At 44.7% G+C, this 19711-nt stretch overlaps 2 protein-coding genes across 48 annotated transcripts in view; one reads left to right on the forward strand and one right to left on the reverse strand.

Moving 5' to 3' along the window:
• Positions 1 to 19711, forward strand: part of CLASP1 (cytoplasmic linker associated protein 1) — a 278689-nt gene that overhangs the window by 129047 nt on the left and 129931 nt on the right. For 38 of the 47 annotated variants that reach the window (XM_050916932.1, XM_050916931.1, XM_050916934.1 and 35 more), the window contains 6 exons: positions 6403 to 6555; positions 7570 to 7643; positions 8614 to 8706; positions 10246 to 10391; positions 12189 to 12324; positions 14210 to 14280. In XM_050916932.1, coding sequence (XP_050772889.1) covers positions 6403 to 6555; positions 7570 to 7643; positions 8614 to 8706; positions 10246 to 10391; positions 12189 to 12324; positions 14210 to 14280 — 673 coding nt within the window. The remainder of the gene's footprint in view (positions 1 to 6402; positions 6556 to 7569; positions 7644 to 8613; positions 8707 to 10245; positions 10392 to 12188; positions 12325 to 14209; positions 14281 to 19711) is intronic. The other 9 variants (XM_050916933.1, XM_050916951.1, XM_050916981.1 and 6 more) reach the window with 1 other exon arrangement.
• LOC127030516 (uncharacterized) lies at positions 16011 to 18348 on the reverse strand. Its single transcript, XM_050917180.1, has 2 exons — positions 17862 to 18348; positions 16011 to 16638 (listed from the first exon to the last, which is right to left on the reverse strand). Exons 1-2 carry the CDS (start codon positions 18052 to 18054, stop codon positions 16088 to 16090), a joined length of 744 nt encoding a protein of 247 aa, XP_050773137.1. The 5' UTR covers positions 18055 to 18348; the 3' UTR covers positions 16011 to 16087.

Below are 19711 nucleotides of genomic sequence, written 5' to 3' on the forward strand. Positions count from 1 at the left end.
TTAAAAACCCCAGTTAGTACTTGGCTTAGAGCCCTTGGAGTGAGAGAAGAAAGCTGTCTCCTTCCACCTTACCTAAAGGATGAGTGGTGGTGTTTATTATTAGGAATATTATGGTAGACCATAAAGACCCTTATTTAAAAGACACTGCCTTCCTCAAAGTGTTTACAATTTAGGTTGTAACAGAAGGCAACAGATGGATGAAATACGCAAGAGGAGGACGACGAGTTAACAGTGAAATAGGAACTTCTTAACCTGAGGAGCCATAGGCGTGGCTCACCTAGCTGTCCTCAGCTGGTCGTGTCTTTTAGGGATCGTGGATTGGGCGAATTTTAAGGAGAACTCACTTCATTGTGAGTTTTGAAGATGGTAAGATGATGACTGGATGGAATTTGTGCCAGAGTTTTTCCTATTCATACTGGGAAGCATGTGAGAAAGCATAGAGCTGTTTGTTGGAAAAGCCAACTAATAGGTGGTGAAGACTGGGAACACTTGCAGAGTGAAGCCAGCAACTGACATCGCAGTGAGTTAATGGAGTGGCTGGATAGAACAGGACCTTTAAGGCGTGAACAGGAAGCTTGTGTCTTGATTTGGAGAAGGGGGAGGCAGAGAACAGATACAGAGAGGGGGTGACAGGTCAAACGAGGTGGTACGAGACACTGCTGAATGAGAAACTACACTGAGGAGACCTCGTGCCTGGACAATTTTATTTTCTTGCATTTGGAACAACATTCAGTTTTACCTATTTCACCTGCCAAGGAGAATAGTCCTTCTCTAAGTTTGTTTTCATTGTTTGCCCTTTGTATGTTTTAACTTTGTTTTTCTAGATATCTGTAAAATCAGTATAACTATTCAAGGGAATATATAACGGTGGGGCTAAATCCTGGGATGTCCCAGGCATAGTAATGAGAAAAGTGTTCTAAATTGTAGCTATCTGAATCAGAGGCTGATCTGATACCCACACACAAGGAGTGAAAAGCCATTTGTGTCCCAAAGGAGTCTCAGCCTGAGCCAGGGATGCTGGATGCTGGACTTGAGTGTTTAAAAGTATTCAAGGGGCATTTGTCTGAACAAAATAGGCCAATACACACAGGGTCATGGCATGGAGTACAGGATGCTAAGGAGGGGTTTGTTACATACACCAAATGTAATTTGGCATTGGGGTGAGGCACCATATCCTTTGCTGTGCGTGTGTTGGAGGTTCTGATATTTGGGCTTTATCGGTCCATTGTGCTTTAGCATTGAGCTTGCAGTCTTTAGTATCAAGTGTACCAAAATGTGCCTCTCTTTCCATACCTCCTTATGTGCCTTCATTACAGGACACATATACTATACGTGCAAGGTTCTCCTACACTACCCAACCTCTGCCCCTTCACTCTGACCTGGAGGGGACTATTTCAAGGAAGGGGAGGCCATTGTGCAGGAGGTCAGACTAGATGATCATAATGGTGCCTTCTGACCTTAAAGTCTATGAGTTGATTTTCCGTTCTCATTTAATCCTGGTATACATGCTGGCTAGTTAATGCCATTTGGATTTTTGTTTTATTGTGTGTGTGATGTGGGTATCTTCGTCTGAAATCTGGACTGAGACCCACTAGCACATTTCACATAGGGCATCAGATAACCAGATAGTAATGGCTTTCTCACAGCAACCTGGACTGGTTTTGAACAGGTAACTTAGAGATGAAGTTTGTGTTCCTTAATATCAATTCTCTGAGCCATTCAGTCGTTTGGTGCATATGCTGATTTAAAACATAACCCAAGTTAGTTACTTAGATGAACAAGTTCCTTTAGGCCAAAATTCCAGAACTTGGTAGCCTGGAGACGGGCATTGAAATAACAGAGGCCTGTTTTTCAGAGGCATTGAGCACCCACAGGTCCTATTGATCTCATTGTGGGTGATCAGTGACTCTTTTTTTAGATGCCTAAGTATGGATTTAGTTGCTTAACTAAAAGCTTGCAAGTTCAAACAATGTGGGATTAGTCTTTAAGGTCTCATCTTGTAAAGATGCCAAGCACATCAGGATCCACTGATGCTTAGATCCCAAGGCAGTAGTAGGTATCTTGGGAATACTCAGATGTACACATTGACCTCAGTGGAAACAGACGGTGTTCAGCACCTTGCAGAATCAGGCCCAAAGACCATAATGCAGCATCTTAACTAGAAATGTTTTTTGGCAAGAATAGCTCAGGTATAAACCAACATTCTTTACAAGAATAATGCTCTGCTCAAATACTTCCCATGTAAATAATTAACAAGAGATTCAGCTACAATGATTAGCTGAAATTTCTAAGGGCTCAAGCTTTTCATATTTTTCAAATGAAAACTTGAGACTCTCGCGATTATAGTTTGTTTTAAAATGTTCCATGCTATTTTGGAGATGTTCTCCCTGATGTACCAGCTCAGGAATGCAAGAATCAGTAGTTATGGTGAAGAGAATATTGGCCCGTTATCTGCTCAGATTCTTGAGCTCCTGGGATAGCATCTCCTGCTTGTTTTACACCTCATACAGACCTGAAGGGGTTACGCTGTAAAATGAATAATGACTAAATTTATTCGTCATGGACAAATGATGACAGCTGTTGAGATGCTCCCGTTAGAGCTTCCCAAGGGATAAACTCAGGCTTGTTCCTATTGTGAGCCAAGCTAGCAAGACAGAGTAAGCTTGTCTTCGGTCTTGGATTGTCTGTCCTAGGTTACTAACAGTAGCAGTGAATTTCCTTCGTGGAAGTGGCCTGAAGTTTTCTGGGCTAAAATGGGCATTCATTTGAATCCTGCAGAGCCACAGTTGTAGAAATAAGACGGAAGCCATAGCTGTTCAAATCTGTGTGTGAAAACAGCAGCTTAATGAATACAAGGGGCAATGATTGATTCTGTTCTGAAGTCTGCAGCAGTCTGTGAAACAGTGTTACATCTGAGCATGCTATGGAAAATATGAAGGAATGTTGAGGAAGCTTATTTGCAAAAGGATATGTACTTGTAAGCAATTTCTTCTTTTTTTTCCTTTTTAATGATTGTAAGTGAATAGAAGGGATTTTAAAGCAAATTGCATTTTTTAAATTTTGAGAGAGAGCAGAGTAGTGAGCAGACAAAGGCCCCTGTTAGTAAGGCATGTCTCTGCTAGATATTACTAAGCATCATTCATAAATGAGCATTGGGCAGGAGAATAGTCATGATTGTTTAAATGTTAAACACTGTGATCCAAATTTTATCCCTGGCGCACACCCAGTGAGGTCAATGGAATTATACCTGGGTTGAATTTGGCCCTATAGGATTTACAGCTAGAGTGCAAAATTTGATCCTAATTATAAATGATTATTATGACCATCAGCTGTTGAATTGGGAAGAAAATCCTTCTTCGTGTTACTGTATAGTTGATTTGGTTGTATTTTATTTTATGAACTCCACATTCAGATTGTTTCTGTTCTTTGTTTCTCTTTCTGTCCAATACATGTGCTGCTGAAAGACCTGGTATGCAGTTTTGAATGTGCCAGTATATTATCCTTAATCTTCAGTCAAGGAAATTCTCTCTGAATGTTAAAGGTTATTCAACATAGATATTAGAAAAAACATTTGGCCACAATGTTGACTTTTAAAGTACAAGAAGATCCATTTGATTGTAATTCTCCTCTCTTTTTTTTATAGCTAATCCTCAGGAAAGCTAATTTTAAATTGGAATGTTAGCAAATTAATGGAGTTTTACTAACATGCTACAAAAATGAGGTCATTCTTGATGTTTGGTTTCTGAGTTTTTATTTTACTTTATTATCTGGAATAAGAAACCACACCCTTTGTGTGTGCTGGCGGCGTGAGGGTTGGAAAAGCACAATTGCTAGATTATTTTTAAGTTAAATAAACGACAGTCTAGATGGACATTAATGCAACTGACACAAGATGTATAGTATTAGATAAAAGTGCTACTTTTGAAATAATGCAGAATATCTGTTACCTGGTTATATTTATAGTAATGATTTCCTCTTGTGTGGTAATATATATAGTAATGAATCTTTTACTTGATATCTATATATCTCTCAATAAGAATTTAAAAGAAAATGTAGTTGGGGTGAAATTCACCTAAAATTCCGGACAAGCCTATCCTCACTACTCCATGATAAAGATTTAAATGGTGCAGGGGGCCTTGTGCAGGCTCACTAGATGCTGGGTGGAATTTCACCCATCAACCCTATTCAGTCCGTCCCTATTTACTGAAATACTTAAGCATTCACTTCACTTGAGGCATATGATTAAAGTGAAACTTATGCTTAAAAGCTTTGCTGAGTGAGGAAGGACGTAGGCAGATGCTTATATGGTTTGCTGAGTTGGAAGATAGTGACTAATGTATGCCCAGAACTGTTAAATGATCTCTGCTCTCCTGAGTCAGTGGAGTGATTAGTGCTGAATGTGCTCAACCCCTGGCTGGAAGTGACCCTTCTGGCTGATGAAAGATGGAATTGATGGGGTCCAGCCAGAGGGAATCATGTTCAACCTCCAGACAGAAGGAGGTGGGTGCAGGGTGACAGGGCCGGCTTTAGGAAGTGCGGGGCCTGATTTGAATACCTGGCGGTGGTCTGGGTCTTTGGTGGCACTTCGGCGGTGGGTCTTTCACTCGTTCCAGGACTTCTGCGGCACTGAAGGATCCACCGCCAAAATGCCGCTGAAGACCTGGAGTGAGTGAAGGACCTGCTGCCGAAGACCCGGACTGCCGCTAGGTGAGTAAAAATTAAAAAGTTAGGCACTCTTCTTTAGGGCATGGGGCCCTCTTAGGTGTGGGGCCTGATTCAGGGGAATCAGCCTAAAGCCGTCCCTGCAGGGTGACCACTCATCCTGAATTGGATGGGACAGTCCGGAAATGCAGAGTTTAAGTCCTGGTCCCAGGCTGAATGATTCTGGGACAACATTTGTCCTGGATTCTCTGTGGCACTGCCCTGCGCCTGCCTGAGCCTCAGGGTCAGCGCCAGCCTCTTCCTGGTGCGTGTATGTGGGTGACCTGAGGTGGGCCTTAGCCCCTTCTCATCATGAAGCCCTGCCCCCTGCTCTTCCTTCTCCCCCCGCCGCCCCACGAGACCTCACCCCCTGGCCAGGCCAGAAGCTGCAGCCAAGCAGTAGTATGAGCCGCCCAGGGAGCCTAGGTTACTATGGGGAGCCCTGGACCCTCCACCTGCCCTCGGCAGCACACCCCAGGGGGTGGGGACACGGGCCAGGGGCTGGTCTTGGGCATCCTTGTCCTCCGCCCGGGGCAGGTGGAGGTCTGGGACTCCCCACAACAGCCCTGGCTCCCTGGGCAGCTCTTGCTATGACCCGGCTTTGGCTTCTGACCTGACCGGGGCTTCAGGGAGAAGAGGAGGAGCAGGGTGTGGGAGTTTGGGGGGGAGAAAAGAGGTAGACTGCAGGGCCAACAGAGGCAGGCGGGGCTCCTGCGTATGTCCTGCTTTTGCCTTTTGAAAAGGAGGCCACCTTAGATGGGCGTAATGTGATCCTGAAGGGCTGTGTGGTGGGAGTAGATCTGGGGGGAAACATAGTAGAACTCAATCTGATTTTCTTAGCACACAAAGCCCGGGTTAGCCGTCCAAACATTTTACACCTTCCGATGTCTATGTAGCAAATTGTCATTTAAAAACAAGTTAAAGTGGATTTAGGGCTTCTGAAAGTTGCACGATTCACAGCCCTGAAAGCCAGTGTCTTTTATTGATCCATAGAATGCAGGTACAGCATGGACAGTTGCTGTGTGATCTTCCCCACACTGCCCTTCTGAGGAGCCTCAGGGCTTGTCTACACCAGCACTTAAGTCGATGTAATTTACATTGCTCTGGGGTGTGAAAAACCACCCTCCTGAGCAACATAAGTTAAATCAATTTGAAGTGCTGTCTACACCAAGCTATGTTGACATAGCTTCCGCCTCTCATTGAGGTAGACTAATTACATAGGCGGAAGAGCGCTCTCGTTAACATAGTGCTGCTTCACCATATGCGCTATATCAGCACAGCTACAGTGTAGACAAACTCTCAGTTCTGTTGTACAGTCACAACCTGTAGCTGAGGATCTGTGGGCCCTTCAGTCCTTGAACTCAGCTACGATGACAAACCACTGCCTGAATTCTCAGTTACACCAAGGCCTGCCTGTTCACTCCTCTTGAGGTGGAAAGCTGTAGATCTCCTGAGCTGACCAGCTCCTTGAATTTGTATTTAGAAAGGACAGTTTAATGCAGGCATTGATCATAGCTTGTTGGTTTATTCTTTTAAAAATAGCTTCAGTAAAGCCTTTAAAAGCTGTTGAAGTGCGAGCTGTCTCCAGTATTCTTGCAGGAAATGCACAGAGCACTTGCTCCAATATAGGCACTTGCTCCAATATAGCTGGGAAATATTTTATTTTCACCTTAGTTATGGCTGAATGTGGTTCTTCCTCAGATAAAAATTTTGATGATGAAGACTCTGTGGACGGGAACAGACCTTCCTCGGCCAGTTCATCTACATCTTCAAAGGCTCCACCAAACTCTCGCAGAGTTGGCATGGGGGCAGCTCGCAGACTTGGGTCTGCAGCTCTGGGCTCAAAGTCCACAGGTAAGGCAATATCACCCATTGGGTGAAACTCACCTCTCTGTAAAGGGCTTGCACAACACCTAGGCACTGCTGCAGTCACATTTAAGCCTTATTTTGAGAACCTAAGTGCTGCATAGTCCTTGTGCTAAGCAGGCCCTCTTTAGGGTGGTGAATTGCTCTGTCTGAGAACATGAGACTTATACTGGCTAAGCACCAAGAATGTGTTCTGGAAGAGTGGACCTGCAAAGGATTCCCACATCCAGATCCACATAGTGAGCTTCAACATTGTGTTTGAAGCAACAGTGTGCAGTGAGTGATCCACTTTTTCCTCCTAAAAGAACTGCACCTCTGTAGTCAAATAGCTTAAATAACACAGGCTGTTTATTTAACAAATAAGGTAAAAAATGTGTGTGGTGAACTCCAGTTTCATGCAATTTAAAACAGTTGGCAAATTATTGTTTTAACACTTGTGCCACTTGACCTCCAACTTCTGATGCTCTAATTAAAGAGTGAAAAGAAAACTGAACAATGACTCTGAATTTATTTGCAAATTGCAACTAAAGGAAACTTTCCTGATTCCATTCTCAAACGATAACTGTCATCTGAATAATGTCCTTAAGCCTTTTCCTTTTCTCCCCATCTCTGTATCTTCAGTCTGTGGACCTGTCAGGAGATCCACATTCATCAATTATAAATGGGATTAAATCCTTTAAGAGAAAAACTCCCTCGTAGCTTAAGTAAATATTCCATCTCATCTTTTCAGGCAGCACCCCCTAACGGTCGAATGGCTGCCTGAGCGACTTTGTAATGTGCTCTGTTATGCCTAGGAATTGAAGGATGCTGTGTATAGTTTGTGCTTTGCTTTGAATTTCCTTGCCTTTATTGTTTCCATTACAGCTGTAACACTCTTTCCATGTAGGTTTGGGGAGTGTGCGACTTCTTTCTTCTTTGGGTCCTTTCATAACTGAGCATATTTTTAGTGATTATACTGTTGTTGATGAGAAGGGTGCAAAGGCTTTTTCATTTATCTGTCAGCAGCCAAAGAGGGAGCTGGTGCTGTTGATGAGGAGGATTTTATTAAAGCGTTTGATGATGTCCCAACAGTTCAGGTAAGAAGAAATACATTTTAAAACATTTAACAATAACAGTATAACGCAGATGTCCAACCCAATCCCACTCTCATTGAAATCAATAGCTGAAGCCCATTAACTTCAGTGGTGGCAAGCTCTAATAAAGAGGGAGGCAGAGGAGTAAAGAGATGTTTTCATTTTCAGATTTCAGTATGTTTAAAGCTACTCTTCAGCTTTTTAAATGTCTGTTTGTATGGCTAATGTGCTATTTTGGGACATTCTTTCAAACACTGGAATGTAAACAGTGCCAGTAAAAACCTGCACTTACAGGGCAAGTAGGTCCTTATAAGCATAAGCAGCAAAGAATCCTGTGGCACCTTATAGACTAACAGACGTTTTGGAGCATGAGCTTTTGTGGGTGAATACCCACTTCGTCAGATGCATGTGACATGCATCTGACGAAGTGGGTATTCACCCACGAAAGCTCATGCTCCAAAACGTCTGTTAGTCTATAAGGTGCCACAGGATTCTTTGCTGCTTTTACAGATCCAGACTAGCACGGCTACCCCTCTGATACTTATAAGCATAATTACCTATTGTGCCAACAAATATGGGTGTCACTTATGCGGTGGGTATTTACACACTTTGAGGGCGTAATTTATGTATCAAATTTTGTTAATTTGTCTTTCTGTATCTATTGGTGGTTTTGTATGATCCTCTAGAAGACTGTTTTAGGTATGACGTTGACTTCAGAAATAATGCTTACTGCCTTTAAATTGTAGAACTGGTTAATAGTCAAAACATCCTGTATGGCCATTAAATATTTCTTGATTTAGTGCAGTATATTAGTCCCTTAGAGTCTAAGAGCCACATGCAGTGCGTGTTTTTTTGCACATGGTAGTAAAGAATTCAGGACTGAAGGAGGTTAGAGGTTCAGTTAAGAAATCTTCTGATTCACTGGAGCAAGTATTTCTTTTATCCTGATAACATTTTCTTTTTTAATTCACAGATTTATTCCAGCCGAGACCTTGAAGAATCCATAAACAAAATTAGGGAAATCCTATCGGATGATAAGCATGACTGGGAGCAGAGAGTATCCGCAGTAAGCATTGGACCTATATGCTAATTAATTTAATGTAAGGTTTTTATGGGTGAAGTTCATCCCTTTGCAGAGTGTCAGCACAAGTTCTGTGCACCACTGAAGTTGTCTAAATAGAGCTGATGTGCAGTTTAAGTGGTATAGTGACTATACTGGCCCTCTGCATGGAGTGAATTTCACTCTATGGGACTAAATTTAAACTCCTACATCAAGGAAACCATGAAGTATTAGGTTTATAGGAATTTAAGTATCATGAAGAGGCATCATATTGAATAAGTCGTCATACATTTAAGATATACTTAATTTTTTCAAACAAATAGATAAACCTAGAAAATCACTATTAGACTTGAGTGAAATTTTCAAAAATGGAGTTCAAAATGCACTCCTTTTGAGTAGATGGATGCATGCAAAAGTCCTGGTTCTTCACTGCCTTCTAGGCTGTATAGTGATTTACACCTGTGCAAAGTGGGTGTAAAACAGTTTGGTAGCATTTTGTATCCACGGGGCACAGGTGGAAATGACTGCATGGAGGAGCACAGTGACAGGAAATCAGACCTGTAATGGACATGCTGAGTTTGAGTCTTATTTATAGACAAACTCTAAGTTACACTGATGTAAATCTGCATAAGACCTTTTCTACTCTCTGGGTTTCTGCCACTGGTATAAATACAGTGATGTAATTGTATTGATGCAAATTCCCTGGCATACTTGTCCAAGCAGGGCATAGTGTAGCCCTGACGTACTTGTCCAAGCAGTGATTTGCACTGGTGCAGTTTACCTCAGTCTGAACCTTGGTTCCGAAGTCTAATAGTGAATTGATATTGGTGCACCATGATTAATTTTTTGCATTGGCGTAGTTACATCAGTGGCTAAAACTAGCTCCCTAGGCTGAAATTCTGACCTCACTGAAGTCAGTGGGAATTTTGCATTAATTTCATTGGGGCAGGATTTCACTCCTAGTGTAGACAAGGCTTGATTCTAATGAATTCAGTGTGGATGTTCCAGATTTACACTGGTGTAACTGAGATCAGAATCTGAGTTGTGGCTTTTCAAGTCAGACCATCTTTTTAATGAGAGCTGTGAGAAAATTATAGCTTTTCAATGCATACAATGCACTTGAGTGTTTCAAGATGTTCATTTCCCTAAACGTAAATGGATGGAGGGCATGGAGGAGCAACCTTCAAATTCTTTGACTTGTTTAAATGTCCCAATAACTTTAATGATACCATTGTAAAAGTAAATGTCTGGCTTGCCATGTTTTGTCATTGGTCAAATTGTAAGTGACACTTTTGGATTCCTGCAGCATGGCCAAGGCTAATGTATGAATGTTCTTACATTTATTCAATATGTTGATCCCTGAAATATGTGATCTTAGATTGCGTTAAGAACCTGTTCCTCAACACATTCATATTTTTACAGGGAAGTTGAAAAATGAGTGCTAGTTTTGAACACAATTCTCAGTGTTTTTATTTCTCATTAATAGATACCAGTGTGTCTTGTTATTTTGTCACCTGTAAGTCCTTAAATCTTGTTTGCCAACAGCTGAAAAGGATCCGATCCTTACTATTAGCTGGAGCTGCCGAGCATGATAACTTCTTCCAACACTTACGCCTGCTGGATGGAGCATTTAAATTATCTGCTAAAGACCTGCGGTCTCAGGTAGTGCGAGAGGCGTGTATCACGTTGGGGTAAGGAATATAAAGCTCCACATTCTAAACTATGTTATGCAATTAGTTTTGATAAAAGGAGGAGATTCTGGCTTGAACCCATTTATGATGTTGTTTTTCCTTGTCAGTACCACAGAGAAAGTGGTGTTAGAACTTGGTTTTTGCCACAACCATTTAAAAACCATGCTCATGAGGTTCATTAATCATGATTGTACAGCCTGTGGGGATGGGTTGCATATGCTGATGATGTTTGGAAATGTTGATTGGTCAAGCCTTGATCAGCTTTAACCTTGGAAAGCCATTACTCACATTATGGACCAGATTCAGAGCTCAGTTATGCCGGTGTCCATCTGAAGTAGTTCCATTAACTTCAATGGAGTTACTGTAGATTGATAACCAATGTAGGAAAGGGCAAAATCTGATCTTATGGATTTATTGCTGGCCAAAGCTAGCTTTAAAAAAAATCCTCAAAGTGTTTCTAAGTTATTCAAATTCAAAATAGTTCCTGTAAAACCACAGAAATATTCGGCGATCACATTAGCTCTAGTGTGGACACCACAGATTTATTTATTTATTTTTAAATAAAAAAAAGGGAGGTGGAGCGCTTTGGTCCTGGGCTCATGACCCAGGTATGCTTGCGACATTCTAAGGGTCAGTTCACAGTCAAACAGGTTTGACTGAGTTATGCATTTCTGTAAACAGGCAGAGACAACAGAGCTCCTGTTGCAATGCCTGGCCTTTGAGGAGTTGAGCACCTAGAGGGCCCATTGAATACCATGGAAGTTGAGGGTACTCAGCACTTGGCAAGTTCAAGTCCATAATGCTGTGAAATGCTTTTCAATAGTGTAATACCACAATTCCAAATAACAAAATGGAATGTGCCCTGAGTATCTGAATCCAATAGAACAGAAGTGGAGGGCCATATTTTGGTCTCCTTGACCCCACATTTTAAATCAGTGGGGTTGCATGGAGTGCGGAATTTGGTCATGGCTAACATCTGAAGGATCAGGCCCATAGTGGTTAATTTCACTTAATTCCATTAAGTTACAATGTACTCAGTAGCGAGGGGCAAATTGTGGATGCTTTATGTGGAAAACACGTGAATAGTCTGACACTTAGGAGACTGCAGAATGGAGTTGAAAAGTTCCCATTTATCCTGGGTCTGTTAAGGCTGGAAATGCCAACAGAATAGCTTATCTTATGATATTTCACACTCACACTTTCTGCCTGAGCTGAAGTTAGCAGGCAAGGAGGCAGCATAACATTGAATAATAAAGACAGAAATATGAAATGTGTTTTGTCTTTGGGTTCAGACTGAGTTTGGGGTGAAAAGTAAAGGTCAGTTCTTATTTTCTGTGGGCTCGTTCCCCCATGCATAGTAACTGAATGTTGAATATTGCCGGAGCAGTGACTTTGAAGAAAGGGAACTAGGGCATTATTAATAATCATTTATGAAATTCACAAATGTCAAGGCAAGACAGAAGCTTGTAAGAAAATGGAATCTGAAACTGACAAGTGATAGAAAACTGAGTCATTCAGCAGTGCCCTATAGGTTTGTTAGTGCATCTTTAACAGGGTGCCAGTGATGGGGTGAGCTTCCATGCTGAATTTATTCCTTGTTAAAAATCTGGATGAGCATAAAGCATAGCACTGGTTTGAGATGAAAACTGGAAAATGTTTGAGATATGTCTTGTTCTTTCTTCTTTGGTGGAGTTAGAGAGGAGACTGCAAAATCATGAAATAGTGCATGTCAGTCTACATTACTATGACTAGCATAATCTAAAGCATATTTACCAGCGTTTCTTAATTGTTTTTCAGACATTTGTCTTCAGTTTTGGGAAACAAGTTTGACCATGGGGCAGAAGCCATCATGCCAACCATCTTTAATCTGATTCCTAACAGTGCCAAAGTAATGTCCACTTCAGGTGTCGTAGCTGTTAGATTAATCATCCGAGTAAGTATATATCAGAACAAAACTTGGTCTTATAAAGGCTTAAATCTGGGATAGATGAGAACTGAGGAGAGAATGTGAACATGATCCTGGTGAAAATTAGCTTAAATAAATAGATTATGCACCTAAATGTTGCAGAACTTGGCTATGAGACTTCTTCCTTGAATCTCATCTGGATATGATATCTGCATTCAGACAGTACCTTCTTTTTGTTGATCCCCGTGTCATGTCTTAGAAAAGGGAAAACTATTTACTGAAACAGTTCAAGAGGGGAAAAGAGACTGACAATAAATGAGGAGTAATAGTTTGTCCACTCTCAATGGAAGTTGCTTCTTGGTGGCTCTTGTTTATGAACCCAATTTATGAATCTAGCAGTTTACTGACTAAATTGTTCAGTGCAAGTTGTGTAGCCACCTGAAGGAAGAGCATTACAGAGGCATTCAGATGCTAGGGACACTGTTAATTATAGGCTGCTGGCTGGGTAGCATTTGGTGTTTGGGTGGCCATTAGCTTGTAGGAAGGGGAAGGGGCAGGGGCAACTCCTCAGATTATCATTAGCTGTCTGGCATTGAAGCCTAGCAATGATATTTTGTGTCATGAAGACCTTGTTCTGATGGTTCAGGCTGCAGCATGCTCCGTCAGATACATCCTAGATTGCAAGTAGAAAAGAAAGTGGTTCTCATAGTACTAAATATTAAATATAAAGGCTGTTGATCAGCAAGTGAGGATTTAAAGTCATAACTTTCCAGGTTGCTCTAGATTCCAGTTCCAAGACCTAACCGTGTTCATATTTACAGGCTCTAAGATCATTTAGGAATAATTTCATCGTTTACAAGGTATCCCTCTGTGTTACTTTGTATAAGAAAAATGGAAGTACTCCATTTCTTTATGCTCTATTCATTATTCTAGAATGATGGATTGTGTGATTGGAGCATGAGGGTTAGGAATCAGGACTAGTAGGTTTAATTCCTGGCTTTGCCTCTGACTCACTGTATGAACTTTGGCAATTCTCAGTGGTTTGAGCATTGGCCTGCTAAACCCAGGGTTGGAGTTCAGTCCGTGAGCGGGCCACTTATGGATCTGGGGCACAATCAGTACTTGGTCCTGCTAGTGAAGGCAGGGGGCTGGACTCGATGACCTTTCAAGATCCCTTCCAGTTCTAGGAGATAGGATATCTCCATTAATTTAATTCACTTAGGGGCCAATTCTGCACCTACTGAAATCCAAAGCCAAAACTCCCATTGACTTAAGTGGTATATGATCAGAGCCCTACCTCTCTGTCCTTTGGTTTTCCTATCTGTAAAGTGAGGTTAACAATATCTACATATCTGCCTCAGAGGGATCTTGTGAAGCTTGACTGGTGATGGTTTGCAAAGGACTTTGACAGTGAATGACAAGTGCTATCAGCATAAGATGTATTAGGGAAACTTCTTTGCAGAAACAAAGGATTTTTACCTTTGGAGAGTTGCGTGTATGTTTTAAACCACTTTCGCTTGCCTTCTCATCCTTATATAAAGAGTCTTTGTAAGCACTGCATGGACACTGCATCTTGTCTAAGGCCATTAATCAGCTAGTGTGGCCTCTGCCCGGTGATGTGGCTGGCATGCTGTGGGAAGCCTTGGCATACCCCACTGCTGGAGATTTCTGGCTATTGATGAATGTGAGTCTCACACGGCACAGTGACTACAGACCCGCTGGAGCCTGTTTCCATAAATGTAAATAAGGAATCCATGTCTTTCCTAAAAATATTCCTTTATTTACGGGCTAAATTTTTTAAAATGAGCCAAAATGAGTGTGTGTATGTTGGCTTTAGGATGACTAAGAGAAATTGGTTTCACTCCCACATATCTAAAATGTAAAGGTTTTTCTCTTGTTTCTCTTGTTCTAGCATACTCACATCCCTCGGCTGATACCCATCATAACCAGTAACTGTACCTCCAAGTCTGTTGCAGTTAGAAGGTGAGAATGAGGTTTTAACTTTTCTTCTTGTTTATCAATGGCTTAAATTCACTTCCTGTTTTGTTTTTTTTAAAGGAAAAGCTGAGGGTATGGCTACACTTACAGTTTTGCAGCGCTGGTAGTTACAGCTGTGTTCGTACAGCTGTGTAGGTCCAGCGCTGCAGTGTGGCCACACTGACAGCTACCAGCGCTGCAGTGTGGCCACACTTGCAGCGCTGTTGGGAGTGGTGCATTGTGGGCAGCTATCCCACAGAGCACCTCATCCCATTTCGGCGCTGTGGCTTGTGGGAAGGGGAAGGAAGTGTGGGGGTCTTTCCGCTTCCTGTTCCAACGCCCCGTGGTGCTTTGCTACACATTCCGAGCACTTTGGCGGCATTGTGATTCTGCAGCGCTATTTCTGAGATTTTTGTTATAAATGGAGCCTGAGCTGCTGAGGACCTTGCTGATGAATGTTGCCAGCACATCACGCATGGCAGTGGAGCTATTCCTTCAGCTGCAAAGTGACAGTGAGGAGTCAGACGATTATATTGAAACGCCTGACGCTGAAGACACTCAATTGCTTGTGGCAGTAACAGACGTGCTCAGCACCGTGGAACGGCGCCTTTGGGCTCAGGAAACCAGCACTCAGTGGTGGGATCGCATCGTCCTGCAATCCTGGGATGACGAGCAGTGGCTGCAGAACTTTCGGATGAGAAAAGCCACTTTCATGTCACTGTGTGCTGAGCTCGCCCCTACCCTGCGGCGCAGGGACACGAGATTGAGAGCTGCCCTGCCAGTGGAGAAGCGGGTGGCTATTGCAATCTGGAAGCTGGCAACTCCAGACAGCTTCCGATCGGTGGCGAACCAGTTTGGAGTGGGAAAGTCCACCATTGGAATGGTGCTGATGCAAGTTTGCACAGCCATTAATCGCACCCTGCTAAGAAGAACTGTGACTCTTGGGAACGTGCAGGACATTGTGGATGGCTTTGCAGAAATGGGTTTCCCTAACTGTGGAGGGGCAATAGATGGGACGCATATTCCTATTCTGTCACCACCGCACCTGGCATCAGAGTACGTTAATCGCAAGGGGTATTTCTCCGTGGTTCTGCAAGCGCTTGTGGATCACCGTGGGCGTTTCACTGACATTTACTCAGGATGGCCTGGAAAGGTGCACGATGCACGCATCTTTCAGAACAGTTCCCTGTTCAGGAGGCTGAGGGCTGGGACTTTTTTCCCAGACCGCAAGATCACAGTAGAGGACGTCGAAATGCCCACTGTGATCCTTGGAGACCCCGCTTACCCCTTAATGCCATGGCTCATGAAACCGTATACAGGGAAGCTTGACAGGAGCAGGACCGGTTCAACTACAGGCTGAGCCGGTGCAGAATGACTGTGGAGTGCGCTTTTGGCCGTTTGAAAGCCCGCTGGCATTGTCTTTATGGGAAGCTAGATTTGGGGGAAAGCAACATCTCCGCTGTTATATCCGCGTGCTGTACCCTCCATAATATTTGTGAAGGGAAGGGTGAAAGATTCAGTGAGGAATGGACCTCCGAGGTTCGACGCCTAGAGGATGAATTTGCACAGCCAGAGAGCAGGGCTACTAGGGAGGCCCAGGAAAGGGCTTCAAGGATTAGGGATGCTTTAAGGGAGCAATTTGATGCTGAGAGCCAACAGTAATGTTTGGTGCCTTTGCTGTGCTTTGTTCTATCTTGGGGTACAATATTTACCACTTCCTACAATAATAAAACGTATTGAAAAAGACATAAAATCCTTTATTCAACATACAGTACATAAAAGGCAAGGGGGGTTAGGGTGGTGGACAGTACATTCAGAGGTTTGAATATGTCCTATTTGGATTACTGTTCAATGTCTGCTGCACTTCAGGATTACTATGCTGCAGGGTAATGGGGGTGGAGTGCACAGGGTAAGAATTATAGTTATCAGGGCTGATAGGTGATCGTACAGGTGTTGGGGGCAGATGGGGGTAATAAGAAACTGGCTGCTGGAGAAAGGTGTTTTGTGCAAATACTGGGGAACAAGAAAGAGAGCTTTGGGAGGGCTGTGGGTTACCACGGTACATATCTGCCTGCATGGCTGCGAGAGACTCGAAAGACTCAGTTTGGCGAGCCAGGAGGCTTATCATCTGCTTTGAGGTTTTTTTGTTAGCCAATTCCTTTCTCCTGCTTTCTGTTTGCCTCCACTCATGCATTTTCTCTCTCCATTCATACATTTTCTCTCTCCATTCCTGTGTCTTCCTACTTTCTCTGTTGTAGTGATTCATAACTGATTTGATCAATTCTTCTTTTGATTTTCTGGGATTTCTTCTCAAGTTCTGCAATCGACATGAGGCCGGTGATCCGGCTGCATTAGTCAAGGTCACTAGAAAAAAGAAAGCTAGAACGATGTAATACACAGAGGCTACATTGTTTATTATCACACAGTGAAGGAGTTTTTAGACTTCTGGTAGCATGCTTCGCACATACCTCACATAACACAGAGAGGCCAGGGAAGCTAAGTCATGGCGAGCAATGGGGTGAGTGTTTTTCCCCCGAGTTCCCCTTGGAAGGGGGAATTGACCGATGGGTCACTGGGGTTTATCTGCTCTGGGTACAGGACGTAGCTGGTGTCCTGCACAGGGGACAGTAGTGAACAGGAAGGTGGCGAGCTGCGGGAGGGGGGAGGTCCGCGTTAATGCCGTCCTGCTGGTGAGGGGAGGGAAACGCACAGCTGTGCTGGCTGCCTGCTGGGAAGGGTGGGGGAACACCGGAGCGCACCGCGGTGCTGGATGCCTGCTGGGGGGGGGGGGAGCACCCGAGCGCACCGCGGGGATAGCTACGTGCTGGGAGTGGGGGGGGAACACCCGAGCGCACCGCAGTGCTGGATGCCTGCTGGGAGGGGGGTGGGGGAACACCGGAGCGCACTGCGGGGATAGCTACGTGCTGGGAGGGTGGGGGGAACACCGGAGCGCACTGCGGGGATAGCTACGTGCTGGGAGGGTGGGGGGAACACCGGAGCGCACCGCGGGGATAGCTACATGCTGGGAGGGTGGGGGGGGGAACACCCAAGCGCACCGCGGGGCTGGAAGCCCGCTGGGAGGGAGGTGGGGGAACACCGGAGCGCACCGCGGGGATAGCTACGTGCTGGGAGGGTGGGGGGGTGACCGGAGCGCACCGCGGGGCTGGGGGGTGGGACCGCGAACCTGGCGCCCTGCACTCAAGTATCCCTAAATTCTCAACAGGGTTTCCTACTGCCAGATATATCACTGCTGCGTGTTACCTGGGAAGAGAGGGAGGGTCTTCTACAGCAATGTGGATTCCGCCCTGGCCCCTATGCAGCTTGCCTGTGTGCAGCCATAGTCCCCCCACCCCTCGCTGCACAGTGGATCGGACGAGTTAGCCTGACCGGGACAAGGACCACGGCTGCTCTCCCGATCAACTTGAGAAAGCAAATTGCAAACGCTCTGGCTGCAACTTTTCAAGAGATTACCGAGGCAGATTACAGAGACGTGATAGAGCAAATCAATGGGCTATTCCACGTTTAGGCATGCATGCAGGCAGCCATAACCCAAACCCTCCTCTCCCAAAACATAAAAATCTACTTACCCCGAGCACGCTCCTCAGTTTCTTTCTCACCAGCAACTTCCTGCTGCTGCGACTGGCTAGCCTCCTCCTGGCTTGAGAAGAGCTCCTGGCTGCATGTGTACTGGGACTCCGGGGTGTCTCCCTCCATGCCAGTAGCCTCACTGTCAGCTTCCTCTACACCCTCCCCCACTTCTCCCTGCTGTGAACTCTCCATCGTGGTCCTCGGATTGGCAGTGGGGTCACACCCAAGTATGGCATCCAGCTCCTTGTAAAAACGGCAGGTTGTGGGGGCAGCTCCTGAGCGGCGATTTCCCTCACGGGCTTTGCAGTAAGCACTCCTCAGCTCTTTTATTTTGACCCTGCACTGCAACGCATCCCGTTCATGGCCCCTTTTCAGCAAGGACTGCGATATCTGCCCATAGGTATCATAATTTCTCCTTCTGGAGCGCAGCTGTGCTTGCACAGCCTCCTCACCCCAAACACTGATGAGGTCCTGCAGCTCTGAATTGTTCCATGCTGGCGCTCATTTGGGGCGTGGAGGCATGGTCGCTGATTGATTGAATGATTGCTTGCACTCCACACCTGGCTGAGCAAACAGGAAGGGGATTTTTAAAATCCCCGGGGCATTTAAAGGAGGGGTCAGCTGAGCCCAGGGCAGTGGAGTGTGCATGATTACCAGAGAGGCTTCTAAGGTATGCTGGGATACCTCCTTATGCCACGAAGGTCAATAAAAGCGCTGGTGGGTGTCCACACTTGCTGACCAGCACTGGATCACCAGCGCTGGATCCCCTACACCCGAGGCTTGACCGGGTGTACAGCCAGCGCTGCAACCAGGGAGTTGCAGCGCTGGCCATGCTTTGCAAGTGTGGCCACATCCTAAGTTGCAGCGCTGTAACCCCCTCACCAGCGCTGCAACTCTGTAGTGTAGCCAAGCCCTGAGTTTTTCAAAGTGATGTAGAGGATTTATCTGCACATCTTCCCTTAACATTAATGGATGTGTCTGAATCCCCTAGGTTGCTAAGAAAAATTCATACGAAGTGTTTTTTTAAAAAGTTGCACACTGTATAGGAAAGAATCACTGTTTCTGTTCTTGAAAAGGAAGGATGGCCTTTAAATAGAAATCAGCTGATTTAACATGTAGGGGGGAGATAGGTGTCAGGGCTGGCTCCAGGCACCAGCGAAGGAAGTAGGCGCGAGGGGTGGCCAGTGGAAAAGGGTGGCAGACCGTCAGTTGTTGGGGCAGCACTTCCGGGTCGGCGGTGGCAGCAGTTTGGTGGCAGCTCAATCGGGTCCGCTTCAGTCTGCAGCGGCAATTCGGTGGCGGGTCCTTCACTGTCTTCCTCTTTGGCGGCACTTCAGCGGAAGCTCAGTCAGGTTTTTTTTCGCCGCTTGGGGCAGCAGAAAAGTTGGAGCCGGCCCTGGTGGGTGTGGGTGTACTGTACAGTTGTGTATATTTGTGCATGTTTAGATATTGCTATAATATCACATTAGTTTGGCTGCCCTCTGAGGCCTCAGATATGCTCCTATTTTCTACCACCAATCACTTTTGTAGTACATTTCCTTGGGACCAGAGTGTAAAAGTCACATTCTCTGAAATTCGATGGCCTGAGTTATGCAGGAGGTCAGACTGGATAATCACACTGGTTGCTTCTGGCCTTAAAAATTGATGAGTATTTCCTTTCTGCTGTCTAGCTGGAAGACCTGTGCCCACTGTCTTTAGCTCCAGTCTCCTCTAGCTGGACAAACAGAAGTAAGAATGATTGGTGACTGTGTCACCTACTGACTGCAGCTCTGTCACATACCTTAAGCAAGTCACTTAACACCTCTGTCCTTCATTTTCTATTTGAAGTATGGGGATGAGAAAATACCTT

Source organism: Gopherus flavomarginatus, chromosome 10 (assembly GCF_025201925.1).
Source record: "Gopherus flavomarginatus isolate rGopFla2 chromosome 10, rGopFla2.mat.asm, whole genome shotgun sequence".
Classification (NCBI taxonomy): Eukaryota; Metazoa; Chordata; order Testudines; family Testudinidae; genus Gopherus; species Gopherus flavomarginatus.